At 36.9% G+C, this 20,103-nt stretch overlaps 1 protein-coding gene across 1 annotated transcript in view; it reads left to right on the top strand.

Annotated features, from left to right (window-relative positions):
• Positions 1-2,950: 2,950 nt before the first annotated feature.
• KCNQ3 (potassium voltage-gated channel subfamily Q member 3) overlaps positions 2,951-20,103 on the top strand; it is a 110,170-nt gene continuing 93,017 nt past the window's right edge. The window contains exon 1 of the mRNA XM_044684323.1: positions 2,951-3,003. Coding sequence (XP_044540258.1) covers positions 2,951-3,003 — 53 coding nt within the window. The remainder of the gene's footprint in view (positions 3,004-20,103) is intronic.

Genomic DNA, 20,103 nt, shown 5'->3' with positions numbered 1-20,103 from the left:
CCCTGGCTCACGGCACCTGGAAACATTCCAAGTCTTCCAACTGCCATTCCTGTCATTTAAGGTGGAATCCATCACTTCCCAGATTATGACTATAACAATACTAGGCCAAAGGCCACTGTAACCAAGTGATGTGAGTTTGCCCTTTGGCTACATGTGCCCTCTTAGTTTAAGTCTATCTTCCCTAGAGATCTTGTTTGTGCAAAAAGAGAAGGTACCCCGAGTTTTATTGCTGCTATTTCTACTCAATAAATATTCTTTCTAAATTAGAAATACTCTTTTTAAAATTCTAAATAACTGGATAATAATCAGTTAGGAACACACATACAGGGGCTAATGTCTAAAAGTTCTAGAAACCTCACCAACTCTCAAGGTTACCCACCTCAGATCTTATGGGGGAAAGTAGTCAGTGAAAACATTGTCCATAAATGGAGTTGGAATGAGTCCAGAACAAATGTAAAATTAACAAAGAAGACAGAACATGGCAAATACAAAAGAGAAGTACTATCAACAACAAAATGTAATTACAAGCAGATAGAACAATTCCCAATCAGGGAATGAATGAATTCTTCATGGAGGAAGTGACATCTAAGCTGGTTTCTGAAGGATGGGTATCACAGTGTTAAAGTAGGAAGGATTGTTCACCCTTAATGTAGACCCCTTTCTTTGAACAGTGTAGTCATCTTAACCTTCTTTTGGAAATTTTATGAATCCTACAGACTCCTCTGAATAATATTTTAAGTGAATAAATAAAAGAAATACATAGGATTATAAACAACCCTAACTATATTGAAATATACTTAAAATATATTTTTAAAAACAGATTAACAAACAACAGGTTATGATTAATAGTGGTAGGAGATAAACTGAAACTTAGGTTAGGGAGAGAATATAGAAAGCCTTGAACATGTGGAAGGCTGAGGAAGTTCCAGCTAATGTGGAAATCATTGAAGATATTTGAGCAAAGGACTAACGTGTTTCATCTCATATCTAGAAGTGGAAGGGAATTCAAATGATCTAATCCCTTCATTTTACAGATAATAGGAAGGCTAATCTTAGAAATAGATCTGGCGATGACTTTAAAATTACCTACTTCAAACCCCTCATCTTATAAGTGAGGAAACAGAGGTCTGTAGAGGTTGGGACTTGTCCAACACCACCCACATTCAAAATGGGGATAAATCAGAAGACTAGTTGAACAACTTTACCGAGATACAAGAAAGAGGTCAGAGGGACCTAAACCAAGTTGGGAACTCTCAGAAAAGAAAGTTGACCCAAAGTGTTACAATATGGAGCTAATAATAGTTATTTTGCTTTTAAAATATAAAACTATGCAATGTTTCTGTTTCCATGTGACTTTCCAGAAGAGTGAAAAATCTTTAGAATAATCAGCATTGGGAGCATGCTGGGAGAAAGCAGCAGGAAACCCAGAGCTTATACTTTTTTGTGCTTGGCTCTCAAAAGAAATTGTGGAACCATTCATAGGTAGGTGTTAATGGAATCGAAAAATTTATTATGTTTACACCTTTAGAACTGGATCTGGTAGGAGTGATTCTTTATGTCTGCTTGTGAAAAGTCTCTGCTCTAATGTGACAAAGGTAACTAATATGTCAATTATGCATTGGCAGTTTTCCTGCTGGCTTTAGACTCAGTCACAGCTGAGAAAGCCCCAGGGTTTTCATTTGGCCTCTCTTCAGGGCTGGCCTTATACATAGTCAGAGAACGTAGCTGGCTACAATGTGTGATGTCAGTATCTATGGGAGGGCTTCCCGCAATGCTTTTGCACCAGCTGGAAATTCTGCTATGGCTCACTTCTTATTCCTCCTCCTCTGTGGTTCCACACCCATTATCATATTTCAGACTCTTGGAACTCATATAGACTTTGGCATCTCTCCCAATCTCTCGGCCCTTTCTGCCTTCATCACTTCCAAAGAGATACTCACCATCTTAAAAATCATCCATGGCTCCCCCATAGTTAATTTGTTGGACTTGAGGTCAAGTCCAAAACCAAATAACAATGTTGGACTTGAGGTCAAGAAGACCTAAATTCGTCCCCCTCAGGCATTTAATAACTATGTGACTAGAAAAGTTACTTAATCTTTCTCATACTCAGTTACCTTTTATAAAATAGGGATGATAATAGCATCTATTTCACTGAGCAGTTACATAGAATAAAATGAAATAATATATAAAAATGTTTTACAAATCTTAAAGCATAAATGTCAGTTAGGTTAGTTTGGCATTCAGGGTTGCCTGTAGTCTGTCCCATGTAATTTTTTCAGTTCATCTTGGAATATACCTCTCACTGTAAACCACAGTTAGGGCAAACTGGACAGCTCATTCTATTCTAAATAGAACCCATGTCTCTTCTCTGCTGCTGTTGCTCAGGCTATTTATTCCCTGGATTTAGAATGCTACCATCTTTCCCATCTTCATCTATGGAAATTCTCCCTAATCTTCAAGGCCCTTCTCAAATGCCACACATTGAATAGAATCTTCCTTAATCTGAAATTACTTTTTCTGACCTTGGATTTAATTCAATTCAACCCAACAAATATTGTTTAAGCTCTTGTTATGTGTCAAGTTCAGTGCTAGTCATTGTTGTTCATCCCTCCTTTCAAAGAGGACCAATGATGTCAAGGGGTGATGTCTTGACTTTCACATGAATTGGATCTAAATGAGGCAGAGTTGAACAATTGTCAGCCTCACTCTCTCTTTTAGAGTCATTGAAGTACAGTGGCAAGACAAAAATCTTGATGATGACCTTGGTGTCTTTGGTGTCTGACCAAGTTCCAAATGTTTCAGCCATCTTCATGATCATTGGAACAAATTGTTCTCATTTGCCCATTCCTCCAGGGGAAGTCTTCAAATGCTTGGCGTAGACATTCCCATTACTTACCATGGGTCTGAGACCTGTTGGTTACACTCAATCTTTTTTAGTCTGGCTGCCAAGATGGTTTACCAGGGTGTGGCTGCTATGCATGCTACCACTTCTTGGAGGCCCAGGTGAGAGTGAGTGAAAGGTAGACCCTGAAGATGGATAAGTATCCCCAAAAGGGCTTCACCAAGTCCTCACACCAGAGATGCTAGCCCTGCAGGAATGAGTCACTAGGGATACAAAGACACAAATGAAAGAGTTTCTTTTTTCAAGGAGCTTAGAGTTTACATGGGAAAGAGGGGAGAAGGGATATAACTTCTTTAGAAGGAAAGTATCGAAGGTCAGAAATATGAAGGAGAGAAAAAATGGGATCAAGAGAGACTTCAGGGAGAAGGTGGCATCCTAAGTAAATTCTGAAAAGAAAAAGGAAACAACTGGAAAGCCATGGGTAAATTTTTCTTTTAAAAAAAGCAATGAATCTTCCTAAAAGTGGCTCAGTGGGTAGTAGATTCCTCCTCCCTGAAAGTCTTCAAAAAACAGGTAGATAATCACTAATCAGGGAACTCTAGAGGAGATTGTTATGGGTTCAACTGCATAACCTTTGCAACTCTGGGATTCCAAGATTCTTTGACTTGATTCAGTCCTCAAAACAACCCTGTGAGGTAGCCAGATTCAATCAGTGAATGAGTCATTCGTTCCAGATTTCAAGTATAAGGTTGTTGTAGAAAAGATTGATGATTAGGGACAAATTGGACCAAGTAAATCTTGGGTCCAATGAATCTGAGTTCTTTTGGTTTTGTTCTAAATTGTTTGTTTGCTTCTTTGTTTAAGCTATAAACAAGTTCTTCATGTTACCATACCAGAATGTGGACTGGAATGCTATATATACTTAGGATATTTGTCATAGTCATTTAAAAAATCTCTTCCCATTAATCCTCTTAAGAGAAATGTTCAAATAATGTGAGAACCTTGCACAAGACCTTCAAGCCCAACCTCCATCTTCTCTACTGCTATATGAACTGAAGACCAAAGTCTTTGAAGAGGCAGAATTTCCATTATTCAAATTAGATGATAAAAAATAAAAGGATGCTCAATAAAAAACTAGCTCCAAGAAGTAGGGACTAATGGACTCTTTAAATTATAACATGTGCTTAATTCTCGGTAAGAGCTACAGCTCTTAGGCAGAAAATATCAAATAATTTTTCTCTAATGCCTTTTATTTATATTAATTAATTTATGTTTATTTATGTCATTATTAATGAAGACAAATCCTTTGAAATGGTGGCTACCACAATAAAAGTTCTGACTCAGAGCCCCCAGGATAACATTCCTATTAATTAATTACTAAGTCAAGATAGCTGTCCTTTTTTATACTGCTACACCTTTTAGATGATTGTTGGGAAGTCAGTGATGGCTTAATAATACTCTAGAGCTTCACATCATTTTCTTTGTTTATAAAATGGGGAAAGTAATCTTTACCCTGTCCCCCCAGAGTTGCTTTGCCACGGAGAAGGTAAAATTAGTGTTTTGAGAAGTATAAATTTCCATATGACAAAATCATTAATTCATGTCTCCCTTTATTCAACAAATAATTAAGCAATAAAATTAGTATTATAAAGTACCATGCTAGGCACTGAAGAAAATACAAAGATAAATAAGAGCAGTCCCATCTATTTTGAAGTTTATAATCTAAGAGTAGAGATAAACCACATTCTCAAATAAATATGATAAAAATTACATTATGAAAACTCCATAAAAGGAATTAATATATGTATTCCACATCCCCCACAACCCTCACTCCACACACCTCCCCTTTACTGGTTGTCTTCCATGATTAGAATGTAAGTTTATTGAGGGCAGGGACCATCTCTTTTGTTGGTATTTATATATATTATATCCCATGCTTTGCCTCAAGTATATCTCATTGCAAATGCTAAATAAATGTCTTGCTTATCTGCAAGGTGTTGTGAAATAGAAGACAGAGGAAAAAGACAGAGGTGGAGAAACAGAAAGGGGGAAAGGGAAGAGAGAGAAATAGAAAGAGCAAAGGACTGAGGCTGGAATGGGGGGGAGGGAAATAATAAAGTGAGGAAAGGATAATGGGAAAAAGGAGAAAAGAGAGGGAGAGAAGGAGGGAGACAGATGAAGACAGGAAAAAGAGGGTAGAGAGAAATGAGTAAAGAAATAGAAAAAGATGGAGGAGAAATGATAAAATAGGAGAGAGAGAGAGAAGCAGAGACAGCAAAAGATGCACAGAAAGACCAAGATTGACACAGAGAAACAATCATACTTGATATTATCTAGTTCTTTTAAGTATTTCTCATATGGCATAGTTTCCAGACACCTCTAATGTTAAAGTACTGGCAGCTGAATCCCAAGGAGTATGCCCTTTAATGCCCTTTATTCTTCCCTCTGAGCATGTGTGTGACAATGCTGAGAGAACTTTGTGCTTTGGGATGATGCAGAAAACTTTGGGCAACTTTGCCTTACCTCATCCCCAGTAGTATTTGAAAAGTTTGAGTCAGTAAGTCAGCCAACAAACATTTATTAAATGTTTACTATGTGCCAGGAGCCCTGTGCTAAGCCCTAGTAATACTAGAATTTGTGGATGCTGGCCAATCAGAAACCCTAGGTCCCAAAAGTCCAAGCTTTGGCCTTTTTTCTATTTTTTCATAGCCCTCCTTCATTTATAGATAATAGAATGCTCAAACTGGAAGGGATCAGAGAATCTAGGATGTTGGAACTAAAGAAGAATCAGATTAGGTTGATGCATCCATAACCTCATTGATGTCAATGTGCCCTCACCAGTGTAGACTAAAACTCACCCACAGCTTCTTATCTTGTCAATTCTTGTCCATGATCTCCCATAAGTCTTCCATAGAGAATCCCACCTAATGAGCTGGAGGGCTTCATCTGGGTCTTTTTAATATTTCATCAGAACCAATGCAACACAGGCTGCTGTCTCTTATTTTCCATCCATGAAATGCCTACTTCCCTTTCTGATTTGTATTCCTCTCTGGTGCCTTTTATACAACTTCTCAAGTATAACACATATATGGTAATGTGCAATAGAATATTGACACTCACTCTGCATCTCTTCACTGCCCTTTGGGTCAACCATAATTTTTATTCTTCTAAGAGAGAGGCATGCCATGACTTGCATCCAAATGACCTCACTGACAGAGTGTTGATTTTAAAAAGATTTGTTTTCACTGAAGGTTCTAGAGAATAGAGGGGAGGAAAAGAAAAAAAGGTATATATGCCTTGCCACCATTTTTATGTCAGGTGCAGTCATGCTAACTAGGGCAGTCCTGGCTCAACTCACTTTCTGTCCTGCTCTACCTCTTCCCCAGGATCAGTCTTTTCCCCTGTGTATATGTTTATATATACATACTTTTCTCCCTACCCCACCTTGCCAGCTTCCCTTTATAGATTCTCTTCATCTACTGGAATATAATCTCTTTGAGTGCGCCTCTATTTGTATCTTCCATGCTTTATATAATCCCTGGCACATAGTTAAACATTTAATCAATGCTCTACGTACCTACCTACCTATCTTTCTATCTGTCTATCTGTCTACCTGTCTATCTATCTGTCTATCTGTCTATCTACCTGTCTATTTTTCTACCTATCTATCATCTATCTATCTATCTGTCTGTGTGTCTGTCTGTCTGTCTGTCTGTCTATCACTTCAGAGAGGCTTGGAAATACTGTAAGAGGAGAGCATTAGAGTACTGCAAACAATGTCTGATGCAGTCATCCCATTGGATATTTTTGCTCTTTTTTCTTTATCACAAGGGAAAGCTCAGTCTTGAAAAGGGTATAGGGAATGTTTGGAAATAGAACTAGAAGATCATAGATCATAGAAATAGAGACTTTAGAAAACCTCTAATCCAGTGCTCTCATGCAGATGAAGAAACTGAGGCCCAGGGGATTAAAAGACAGTAAACTTCACAGGAAGGAAAAACAAATGGTTTTAATAATTTTTAACTAAATGTAAATTAATAAATTAATGAATGAATTACTAGATAGATAATATAAATAAGCAAATAGAGATACATAATAAATACATATATATATATAGACATGTGGATGGACAGATAGATATAGAGATGAAAGGACAGAGGCTAGAGATAGAAGGATGGATGGACGAACAGACGGATGATAGATGATGGATAGGAAGAACAGATGACAGACTGCTAATTGATAGGTAGGTAAATACAGAGATAGATGAAAAGAAAAAATGGAAATCTATTTCAAGGAGTGCTAGTTTGGTGTCAGTAAAAGCACTATAAAGTTTTCTAATAACAAAGTTGTTTTTCCATTCCTATATAAAGAAAAGGGAGAGGTTTCCCACCAAGTTTTCCTGCTGATATTGTCTCTATTGCCCTGTGGGAGATAATTCTCCACTTGATAGCCCATCTGTAGTGTCCATCTAAGATATATACACTGATGTACTAACTCAATGGAATGTTCAATAGTAATGTCATAATATGGACCAGAAGCATTCTTCATCTGCTTGATTGTTCCTGTATTTCACAAAAGAGATGCAAGATTAGGGGAGGGGGCAGTATTTTGTAATTGTCTTTGTTGCCATGGCCAATGAAGTCCCCAACTACTGGTTAATTTTCTGGTAATGAGACTCCCCACACTTAATGAGGCTAAACTTCAGTCTGCAGTCTGTCACCAGACTATAATAAAGGAATTCCAATTCAGAAAATATTAACTACCATGTATAAACAACTATGCCAAGAATCGAGGCTAAGAAAAAGCATTAGATAGCTCTTTCTGTCAAGGAGTTTCCATTCTACTGAAGAGATGCAGCATATACAAAGAAATAGGTACACAGTAATGAGAGAGAGAGAGAGAGAGAGAGAGATTGAGAGAGAGAACATTAACAATTAGAGAGATCAAAGATTGATGAAGTAGATTGCATATGAGAGCAACCCTTAGAACATAAAAAGAGACTTTGAAACATAATGGCTCACCTTTAACATTTTAATTTTTTCCTTTTTATCTTTCATATTTTTACTTAACTATTTCCTAATATGTGCCTTCCCCTTCTCAATTGTAGAGAGCAGTCCAGTATAAATTATCTTTTCACTCCTCTTCTGACTTTCTGGACTTCACTACCATGCCTCAGGAGACTCAGCTCCTGTAGCTTCCTCACCCTGGAATATCCCTCTGCTCCTACTACCCTGTTCTCTCATTGTTTAGTTCCTCCCCAAACCTCCATTTTGAGGAAAGATCTATTTCTGCTTCTCCATATTTCACTAACTTGCCCTAAGTGGGTATTTTCTTCTGCTCGCTTCCTGCTCCCCTACATTTCAGTTCCCTTTGTTATCGTATCTTTCCTTTTTGGAACCTAAGCTTCTTGAGGGCAGCAACTAACTTCCTTTTTGATTGTATTTGTATCCTAGCACTTAACACAGTTCCTAGCACAAGGTAAGCATTTAACAAAGTTTGTTGACTGACTTGAAAAAAATTCAACAACAAAAAAAACCCAAAACACAATAGCCTACATCATATACATTCCTCATTGATAATAGCATAATGTACCACACACACACATACATACCTACAAATACCTTTGTGAAAAAGGGAAGAAAATAGAGTCTCATAGCTTTTTTAGACCAACTTTAATCATTAATTTTTCATGAATTCTGTTTCAAATGTTTTGCTCTTGAACTTTCCAATGCTATAGTCATTACCTTATTGTTTTACTCAATCTACTTCACTTTTCATCAGTTCACATAATTCTTACCATGTTTCTTTAGTCATTGTTTCCCATAAACATTACATTACATTCATATGACTCAGTTTGTTTAGTCATATTCCAATCAATAGGCATGCACTTTGTATTCAATCCTTTACCACACAAAAAGAATGACTAAAAATATTTTGGGATGTAAAGGACCTTTATTTTTATCATTGACCTACTTGGAAAATTCACCTAGCAGTGAGATTTCTCTTAAAAAGGGCATGGAAATTTTAGTCACTTTCTTCACACAGTTTCAATTGCCTTACAAAATGATTGAGTCAATTCACACCTTTATCAAGTGTCTTATCCTGACTTTCCTTTCACAGCCCCTCCAACACTGACTACTCACATCTTTTCTCTTCTTTGTCTGTTTTCTGTATGTGAGTTTAAACCTCAAAGTTGTTTGTATTTGCATATCCCTTATTATTAAACCACTACTTAGAATGATCATTTTTATGATTGGTTAAAATTTAGAATTCCTTCAAAAATCATTTGTTCATATCCTGTGACAACTTATTCACTGAGTATTGTATTTCAGTTTTAAATTTTTGTGTTAATTCCCTATGTATCTTGTATATCAGTACTTCATTAGAGATACTTATTGAAGATGTGTTTCCCAGTGAACAGTTTTCCATCTTACCTCAGTTGTATTTAATGTTGGTTGTTTATGCAAAAGTACTTAAATTTAATGTAATAATTAATCTATTTTGATCTTTTCTAACTACTTCTATCCTCTATTTGATAAAGAATTCTGCCTCTAGTTCCATTTGCAAATGGAATCTGATTTGATGCTTTTCTAAATTTTTATGATATGATCTTTACTATTTAGTTTACATATACATTCTGAGCATATTGTGGCATATGGCATAAATTGATGAAATAATTTTTTCTGCCAGATTCTTTTCCAGTTTTCCCAATAATTTCTTGTTAAGTGGAGAATTTTTTCCTGAATAATTGATGTTCCCAGGTTTATTAAATCCTAGATTATTGAGTTTAATTGTTGATAATTCTTCCTTGTCTAGCCTATTCCACTTATCTATGATTCTATACTTATTTCATATGAATTTCAATACTTATTGCTTTATAAGTATAATCTGTGGTCTGAATGTACTATTCCCCCTTCATCTTTACTTTTTTTTTCATTGTGCTCTTGAGATCCTAGATATATTGTTCTTCTAAATGTTTTATTAGTTTTTCATTAGTATGTATAACTCTATAATGAGTAATATCTATTATTCTTCTGACTGTTTTCTTCCAGCTCCATCATTTCAGTCTTTCCATATGTCTTTATAGCAATTCGAGGTTAACAAAGTTTTTTCTTTATAACAACTTAGAAATAAGTTGTGTAAATATTATTCTTCCTGAGCAGCCAATGTGGCTTAGTGGATAGAGAGTCAGCCCTAGAGACAGAAGATCCTGGCTTCAAATTTGCCCTCAGATACTTCCTAGCTGTGTGACCCTGGGCAAGTCACTTAACCCCCATTGTCTAGCCCTTACCACTTTTCTACCTTGGAATCAATATATAGTATTGATTCTAAGACAGAAATTAAGGGTTTAAAAGACATATTATTATCCTTGATTAAAAAATAAGGAAACTAGCCATACCACTGCTGGGTTTATACCCCAAAGAGATAATAAGGAAAAAGACTTGTACAAAATTATTCATAGCAGCACTCTTTGTGGTGGCAAAAATTTGGAAAACGAGTGGATGCCCTTCTTTTGGGGAATGGATGAACAAATTGTGGTATCTGTTGGTGATGGAATACTATTGTGCTCAAAGGAATAATGAACTGGAGGAGTTCCATGTGAACTGGAAAGACCTTCAGGAATTGATGCAGAGTGAAAGGAGCAGATCCAGGAAAACATTGTACACAGAGATGGATACAGTGTGGTACAATCGAATGTAATAGATTTTGCTACTAGCAGCAATGCAATGATCCAGAACAATTCTGAGGGACTTATGAGAAAGAACACTATCCACACCCAGAGGAAGAACTGTGGGAGTAGAAACACAAAAGAAAAACAACTGCTTGATCACATGGATCAATGGGGATATGATTGGGGATTTAGACTCTAAATGATCACCCTAGTGCAAATAGCAATAATATGGAAATAGGTCTTGATCAATGATACATGTAAAACCCAGTGGAATTGTGCATTGCCTATGGGAGGGAGTGGGAGGAGAGGAAGGAAAGAACATGAATCATGTAACCATGGAAAAAATATTCTAAATTAATTAATTAAAGATAAAAAAAACAAATATGGAAACTGGGCCTCAGTGAGGTTAAGTGATTTGTTCATTTCAAAGCTAGAGGGAATCAGAACTCTTAGGTATAAGGAAAATGCTTCTTGTACTACACCCACTAAGAATACTAAAACACAGAATGTGGTCTGTTAGGAGCTGGAAGGGAAATTAAAGATTATCCTGATAAACCAATGCTATCATAAGGAAAATGAAACCCTAAGGGCTGCCTACTGTGTATGGCTGCTGCTCTTGGCCCCTCTGGCCCAATGTCAAGGCAGGACAGAATTAATGGGGATCATTTTGAGCCTACCGAGTAAGGAAAAAAAAAAGTGACTTGCAGGAAATTTGATAGAATTGACTTTATCTGAAGGTGTCAAATGAAAACAGAGTATAAAGCACATTGAGCTAGTAAGGTGGTGGCAGAGCAAATGGGACTGTCATATATTATGTCAGACCACATTGTTTGCAGGAGAAGTTGAATGAGACGGTGGCATGAACTGACTTGCCTGGGGAAGCCCGGTATCTCTCTTCTAAGCCAGGAGCTTCTAGCTCCCAATAAAATATTATTTGTTGATGGTGAATGAGAACTACTCCCAGCTGCCTGAATACTTATTCATTCCTGTTGTTAATTGGGACTCCAAAGAAAGACTTTAAAGCAGAAGCTTATTTATATGGCTACCATGATGCCTGGTAGGAAGAAGTCTTAGAAATCAGGACATCGACTTTGAAATGCTAAGTGTAATTTGGCAGATCTTCAGAAGAAAAGATTTCTGGGTTTTGCTTTATTGTTTTTTGTATTTATAATTTAATATTGATTCAAACAAATCAATTCAGAGCTGATCACAACAAAAATAATAGGAATAAATTTTAAAAATTGATGTGCCATTGAAGAATAAGGGATGGAGTCAAACAAGAGACATGAGTTTGAGCCCCCACTCCAACTTTTAATAGCTGGGTAAGCTTACATAAGTTGCTTAAAACCAGGGGTGTGCTAGAACCACCATCTGTCAGTTCCAAAGCCAATTTTTAAATTTTTAAAGTGAGCATTAACACTTCAAAATTGGCAAACACTACAAATCAGGGATTGGTTGTTTTATTGATTATCTAGACCTAAGAAAGTGATGGAGAAAATTTTAATTATACTGGTTAAACTTTAAAAGATGCCCTATATTTAGAAGGACCTGCATACACATTGAAAACTTTTGTTTGTTTAACTTTATTTTCATCTGTAATATGGGGCTATTGCATAGTTTGACTACATATCGCTGTATTACTGTGTTACTGTGAGTAAAGTCTTTTGTAAACTTAAAATACCATATAAAAGTTAGATCTTTTTAATAATTTTGTCTGAGGAAAGCTTTTTCCATTCAGAGAGAAATGCTCTCCTAAAATTAAGAAATCACAAGCACTTATATTTTCTACATTCTTCAGTAAACTGTGTAATCATAAAGATGTAGTCTCCTCTAACCATTTGTATATGAAAGCCTACCTTTTCCCCTCTCATGTTTTTCACAAGGATAATAACCTCAATGTATATATAGATCATACACAGGAAGATTTTCTAGAGATATGAAAGCAAACATATGGATTGGTGGTTGGTGACGTTTTCATACTCTCCATCTTTTGGTTAGAAACATATTAATAACTCACACTTGAATGGTGCTTACTAGTTATTAAATGCTTTTTATACATTATCTGGTGTGATCCTGAACAACCCTGAGAGATAGACAATAAAAGGAATGATGCACATTTATAATAACAGATACAGTCTGACTAGAAAAATTTCACTTCTAAATCAAGGTCCTTCATCTTGTCACACCTTCCCCATTGCACCTAACATCTGACCTTCAAAATCATGCCTCCATTGTATTTCATCCTAGAACTATTTTGTCAGTGCCAGGAGACCCCTCACTCTGGAACATCCAACTATCTATGGAACTTGGAATATCTCAATGTAAGGTCTGCCTCTTCTCCCATTAGTGAGTTTCTCCTGAGGCTTCCATTTTGTGGATAGCTCCTAGACCCTCCAACCCTCTAGGCCAGTGATGGCAAACCTTTCAGAGACTGAGTGCCCAAACTTCACCCTCACACCACATGTGAACCAACCCCTTTCCCCAGACAGAGAAGGGAGGAAGTGCTCCCATTGGGCTCCTGAGTAAAGGAGCCAATGAAGTGAGAAATGACCTCAAGTGTGGTGGAGAGGGGGAGAGGAGCAGCCTCCTCCTGCACACTTGCCATAGGTACAAACACTACTCCAGGCTCTGCTCCTGGTTAATGGACTTTAATGGTTAATGGACTTTAGCTGCTGTGTCATCCCAGAAGTTCCCTCAGACTTCATTTTTGTTGAACAGACCTACCCTGGCCAGCCTTTCTTTTTCTTTCTCTGCTCCTGACTCCTAGACCTCAAGGTTTTCATCCCTTTCATCATACCTTTTCACCTCCCTTTTCTGAGTTGTCTTCCCCTGAAAGAATGTAAGGTCCTTGAGGGCAGATACTGTCTTTCTTTTTGCTTATATTTTTAACCCCAGCAATTAGCACAGTACTTGCCATGGAGTAAACACTTAATAAATGCTTGTTTCTTTCTTTTCTTCCCTGTTCTACTCTTCAAAAAGCTTTTACATCTTCACCCTCCAATTAAAGAGACTTTTCTTTGTCAAAGTCAGCCCCTCGACTTGACCCCATGTCTTCCCCTCTCTTCTAAGAGTTGGCCTCAGAGATCGTATTCACTTCTTCTCCGATCTTGAACATGATTCTGTCCACACTGCTCATGGATCCTCCATTCTTAAAACAAACAAAAAAACAAACTTCTACCTGACCCCAAAGTCCCTCAAGCCTCTATACTCTATAGCTTCCCCTTTTCCCTTTCCCCTAGGAAGGTAAGAAGGAAGGAAGGAAAGAAGGGAGGAAGAAAAGGAGAAAAGAAGGAATAAACTAAGGAAGGAAGGAAGGAACAAATGAAGGAAGAAAAGGAAAGGAAAGGAAAGACAAATATGTTGAAGAACATTGCAGATATTGTAAAGATGAAGATCTGATGAAAATATTCGCGTGTGTGTGTGTGTGTGTGTGTGTGTGTGTGTAGAACTGTGATTTTATTGGTACAGGGAACTCCTAGCAGCTAACTCCTTCCACCAAATCTATTTATTTATCTATCAACTATCTATCTATCTATCTATCTATCTATCTATCTATCTATCTACCTATCTATCTATCGCATTTGCTTTGAGGTCTCTTTTAATTTTAGATTTCTAGTATTCTATTTCATAAATTCAAGAGTTTTGGGGGGAAGTTAGCAGTAGAAATAAAAATGTATTTGGGAATGAGGTCCTACTTTTCAATGGTTATTCTTTGGCATGTAGGGTAAGGGACCCAGAGAGAAGAGAGTGCTCTGTTCATCAAGCTGATTGACTCTTGTGTCACTTGTTGCTCCCTTTAGGATCCTACCTGTGGTATACCTTCTGTGCAAATAAGAAGCAGTGTCAATGGTTACGTTCATGAAAATTTGTGCAAGCTTTTTTAATGTTATCTAGTGGGAACAAGAGAGGGGAAAGAGAGAAATGGCAGGTTGGCAAATAAGATGTTGTTGCTGCCAGGTTTGTTTCTGATCCTGCATTGTAAAACAAGGAAAGAAGAACAGTCTTAGAAAATCCCATCAAATCCTTGTCAGCTTATTGAAGAACAAAACCAGATTCAGACATCTTGTATTTCTACAATCCCAAAAATAGTTACAAGGCACAAGGATGCATTTAATGTAAAGTCCTATATTTTGATTTAAGATACCACTTAAGTACAGGATGGGCCAGATGTGCCTGGAAATAATTTCATGTTTAAAGGACCTGAAGGTTTTAGTGGAACACAAGCTGAGTGAGGCAGGAATAATGTGACATTCCCCCAAACTAAATGTGATTTTTCAGTTACATAAAAAACCATCATGTCCAAAATGAAAGAGGTGAATGGTTCACTGTCTTCTGCCCTATTCTGGGCAGCAGATACTAGGAGGAACATTGATGAGATGAAAAGTACCCCAAGGAGGCTAATCATGATGATGAGTAGACTGCAAACTGTGAAATATGAAGATTGAAAATAAGATTGATGATTAGAAAGAAATTGGTAGAGAGTATACATCAAATATATAAGATGTCATAGAAAAGATGGATCAGACTATTTTTTTATCCCAATGGGGAGAACAAAGACCAGTGGAAATTACATGGTGTCAGAATGAGGGCCAACCTGAGTGGGGAGAATATATATTTTTAATAACTAGAGCTTCAAAATTAAAATGGACTTCATTAGTAAGTAATGATTCTCTAGCACTAAAGGTATATATAAGTAGAGAAAAGAGGATCATTTCCCAGGAGTGCTGGAGGTAGCCTCCCAATGTAGCTGCTTATGAACTGGTCCTCTGAGCCACCTTCTGAAAGCTTCTGTAATTCTTCAAATCTTCCCATAAAATAACCTGCTTCTAGACAAACTATACCCCAATTGCAATTCACTGTAAGGGGAGATGTGTCCTTCACCATCCCTTTCCACCAAAATCACTAAATAGCTAAGCTGTCAATCAACATCAGGCTAGACAGGAATGTTTTTAATTGGTAGTTCTATTGTGATTGATCAGCCTGATGCTTGCTGGCAGCTCAGCCAGTCAGTGATAGAAGAGATAAGAACTCTGGATGGGGAGAGGCTGGACTGGGCCTGGAGGAGACAATGGGGAGAGGAAAAGGGAGAGGAAGTGGGGAGAGACAGACACAGAAACACACAGAGATAGATTATAGATAGATACATATATATTTATATACACATATATATTATAATCTCATGGTTACATATGTTTTCCTGTTGATTATATCTTCTACCATTTTTCTGGAAACTAGAAAAGGTGATAGATATGGAGGATGACAGTTGAGTTTTGACACTAATTTGGAAAAAGATAGAGACCTAAAATAAGGGAAATCCTGGTGAGTCATAGCATGTTAGAACTGCTCCCAGATGGGAAGCAACATTGTACAGTGAAGTAGATTTGTAGTCAGTTCACCTGGATTCTAATTTTGACTCTGCCAATACTATGTGTGACCTTAGGCAAGTTATTTCCCTTCTATAGACCTCACTTCCTCATCACCTTTCATAAAATACAAGGGTAGGACTAGATGCTCTAAGTTTATTATCCTACATAAACTTGTCTTCTCTGACTCTTTGTGACCCCATTTGGATTTTTCTTAGCAAAGATACTGGAGTGGTTTGCCATTTTACAGATGAGGAACTAAGACAAACTGGGCTAAGTGACTTGCCTTGGGTCACATAGCTAATTAGTCTCTGAGGCCAGATTTGAACTCATGAAGATGAGTCTTCCTGGTTTCCAGCCCACTACTATATCCACTAAGCCTCCAAGCTGCCTATCAGACTTTCCTTTGACAAATAAAGAAATTGAAACTTAAAAAGGTGATTTTTCCCCATTTAAATCACATAGTCAGTTAGTACTATAGGAAATACCAGAACCCATAATATCTTTTAATTCCAAGCCTAGTCTACTTTCTATTAAAGTAACTTTGATATTTCCTGGCAAATTTTGTAAAGAGAAGCCCAGGATTCTAAAATATATAATATATATGATGTATATATATGAAATATATAATATAAATAAAAAACCTAAACTACCCTTTAAGGATCAAATCACATAAATGCTAGCTGTTATTAGCTATTAGCTAGCTATTATTTAAACTGTTTCTGCCCTAAGCCATAACTAGAAAATTTTCCATACGAGGCAAATTGTAATTCAAAGAGGGGGTAAGAGAGACTTTTCTGGGGTGTGGTCTGGAGAAGAAGCAACACACTGTGGGACACCTCATGTGATTTCAGGAGGAAGGGAAAAAACCATTCTGCTGTTGCTAGGGGAGGAGCTGGGCATAGGAGTGCTAGTGGATAAGGTGGGCTGAAGGGGAAGATGCTGCCTGTTGCTAGGGAAGCTGCCTGATGCTGAGTGGGGGAGCGAAGATGCTGCTGGGTACTCATGGGGGAAGGGGAAAGCCTCCCACCACTGCTTAGGATAACTGAGGAAATGTAGGGCTTGCAAAATGAGACCAGCTGTGGCTGAAATTGCCCTGGAGAGGAAGCATAGCAAGAGAGGTGCTGTCAATCAATGCCTTCTAAATTATTTGCCTTGGAGCAAAGCCCTAGCTTCTTTGCCCTAGTTCTGACTCCCATTCTCCTTTAAAAGGTTCTGAGTCACAACCTTATGCTTGCTTTCATCAACAGATCCCAGGAAGAAGAGAGATCTAAAAGGACCAGTGAGGAAAAGGACAAGGCTGAATAAGGAGAGAGGGCTAGAGAATTAGTGCCAGAAAAAAAGTGGATGAAATCTGTCATAGGTGGGGTCACCCACATTAAACATGCAGGAGTGACATCAGCTGACAAGGTGACATCTCAAGAAAAATAACTTTTAAAATTGTGCATATTTTAGCAGTGAATTAAGATATGGAAGAAACCCAAGAATATTTTTTCCCTTCTCTTATGCGTCTTTCTGCAGAGAGAACTCTTCAGATGATTTTAGCATTTTAGATGAATATCTTCTAAGGAAGTATCATCATTTTATCAGTTTGTCCAATCTCTTAAAGTAAACTCTGGAGGTTGCTTAGGAATTCTAATTGCTTTGGGGAGGGTATGTGTGTCTGAGTGGTGGGGGTGGGAATTCATTGTCAGAGAGGAAAATAAAGGGAAGGGAGGAAATATTTCCTAAGCATGAGAAATACTGACATGCAAGGTTTTGCTTCCCCCTTCTGGCTAAAGACAAATTCACAGCATTCCATCCAGACTGGGGAGCAAGGTGCATGACATTTGAATATTTGGTTTCTTGTTACACAGAGCAATGGAGGGAGATAATAAAACAAATTATCACAGGATAATTCCATTTTACAGCTAGAAAGAAACTCAGAATATAAATAATTGGAACATAGAACACAGGACGTTAGAGATAGAAGATACCATAGATCAGAGAATTTCAGACCTGAAAAGGATCACAAAACATAGAACATTATTAGAGATAGAAGAGATTTTAGAGTTCATTTAGTCCAGAGGTTTTTTAACCTTTCCTGTGCGTCACAGACTCCTTCCCATTTGGCCTTCTGTTGAAGTCTACAGACATAATATTTCACAGTAATGCTTTTAAATTCAAAAAATAAAATCAAATGCATACAAACATAATATTTCACAGTAACGCTTTTGAATGCAAAAATAAAATAAAATGTACATAATTACAAAGGAAATATACTTAGTAAAATGCACTTTTTTAAATTTCATGAATTACAGATTAGGAACCTTGAACTAGTTCAATTTCTTCTTGTACCCGGTATTCAACAAAGGGTCTTCATTGATTGTACAGATGAAAAAACTGAGGGACAAAATGTCACACTCAAGCATAGTGACTCCAAGGCATATGCTCATTTTTCTTTTCTTTAATATAATATATAATCTCGAATAGTGGGGAAAATCCTTTTGTCATTTGTTTGAGACTCTGGGTAGATTGACCTGCCCGAGTGGTTTCTAGGAGTATGGTCCTGCCCTGCCTAAAATCTTGGAGCTCTCAAAATAATTCTTGTCATTGGAATTTGTCTTCAGCACCCCCATGTATGCTCTTTATCTTGCTTTCATCACTCCTTCCACTTCCAAACACCCAATGATCTCATAATAATGTATTTTAATGCAGCACTTCACAGTTTACAAAGGGATTTCCTAACAAGATAGTTCAGAAACAAGGCAAGAATTAAGGGATCTAGCTGGCACAGTCCTGGAGTTGGAGTCAAAAAGAGTCATCAAATTTCTCCTGGTGAAAATTGATCAGAATGGGAAAAGATATTTGCAAGGAGCGTTACCTTTCTAACAGCACAAACTTCATTTTTAGCAGATATTTTTAAGTGTTCATTTTGGGCCTGGTCCCAGAATAGCCATAAAGATTAAATGAGATAATATTTTTTTTGTTTTTTTGGACTATACAATCTGACAGAATAATATTACATATACAGAAAAAAAGTATAACATGTAATAAGTACATAAGAAATGCTTAAACCAAATATTGTGTGAAGTCCTTGAGAGAAAATCATTATTGATTTTGGAGAATCAGGGAAGGCTTCATGGAAGGGATGGAATTTGAAATGATCCTCATGGAATGGGAAGGATTTCAATGGGAAAAAAACAATGGGAAACTGAGAGCAAGGTATTTTAAGTGAAAGAAACTATACGAAGCAAGGTATATAGGTATAATAATGCACAATATGTATGAGGGGCAATTATTAGTCAACTGGATTGGAACATAGGAACATGGATTGGAATATTATGTGGTAAGATTGGAAAGACAAAATGGTAGCAGATTTCAGAGGGCTTTGAATGCCTGCCTTAGAAGTTTATTTTGAGACAATAGGAAAAGAAGAATATAATGATTGGAGGAGTACTATAGATATAACATACCTGAAATTCAAAAAAGCATTTGACAAAGTTGCATACAGTTTTCTTGGATGGATGGAATGAGGATAATAGAAAGAAGTAGGCTATCTCATGCTACAAATATGTAGATTTGGACCTGGCTAAATGAGTGAACTCAAAGAATAATTATTAATAAGCCAATGTCAAGTTGGAGGAAGACCTCTAGTGGGGTGCTAAAAGAATCTGTCCTTGTCTTGTTTTTATCTGTACATTTCATTCACTGACTTGAATTCAAAGTGGAGACAGCATATGCATCAAATTTATGGATGACATGAAGCTGGGAAGGATGGATTTCATGGAGAATAGAATCAATATCCACATTTCTCTCAATGGGATAAATGAAAAGGTCATATCTAATTGGATGAAATTGAATATGGAAAATGTAGTTCCTCCATTTGAGTTAAAGAAATCAACTTTTAAATACAGGACAGTAGAGATATAGCAAGATACAAACAGTTTGCACAAATATATCTCTTTGTGTTTTAATGGAATATAAACTCAATATAAGACGATAGTTTGACATGGTAGGCAAAGCAGTTTATATAATGTGAGTCTTCATCAGTAGACCTGAAGTTAATGATAGTGCCTCAATATTTGATTCAGCTTAGACAATAACTTAACTAGACACTCATGTTTGGTTCTGGATACAACGTTGTATTAAAGACATTGATAAATTATAGAAATTCCAGGGCAAGCCAACTAGGATGGAAGGAATGACTAGAAATAATGCAGTATTTAAATAAGTTGAAGGAGCTG

The sequence above is a fragment of the Gracilinanus agilis genome, chromosome 1 (genome assembly GCF_016433145.1).
Source record: "Gracilinanus agilis isolate LMUSP501 chromosome 1, AgileGrace, whole genome shotgun sequence".
Lineage (NCBI taxonomy): Eukaryota > Metazoa > Chordata > Mammalia > Didelphimorphia > Didelphidae > Gracilinanus > Gracilinanus agilis.
The sequence above is the reverse complement of the archived record's forward strand: the minus strand, read 5'-3'. Positions and strand labels throughout refer to the sequence as shown.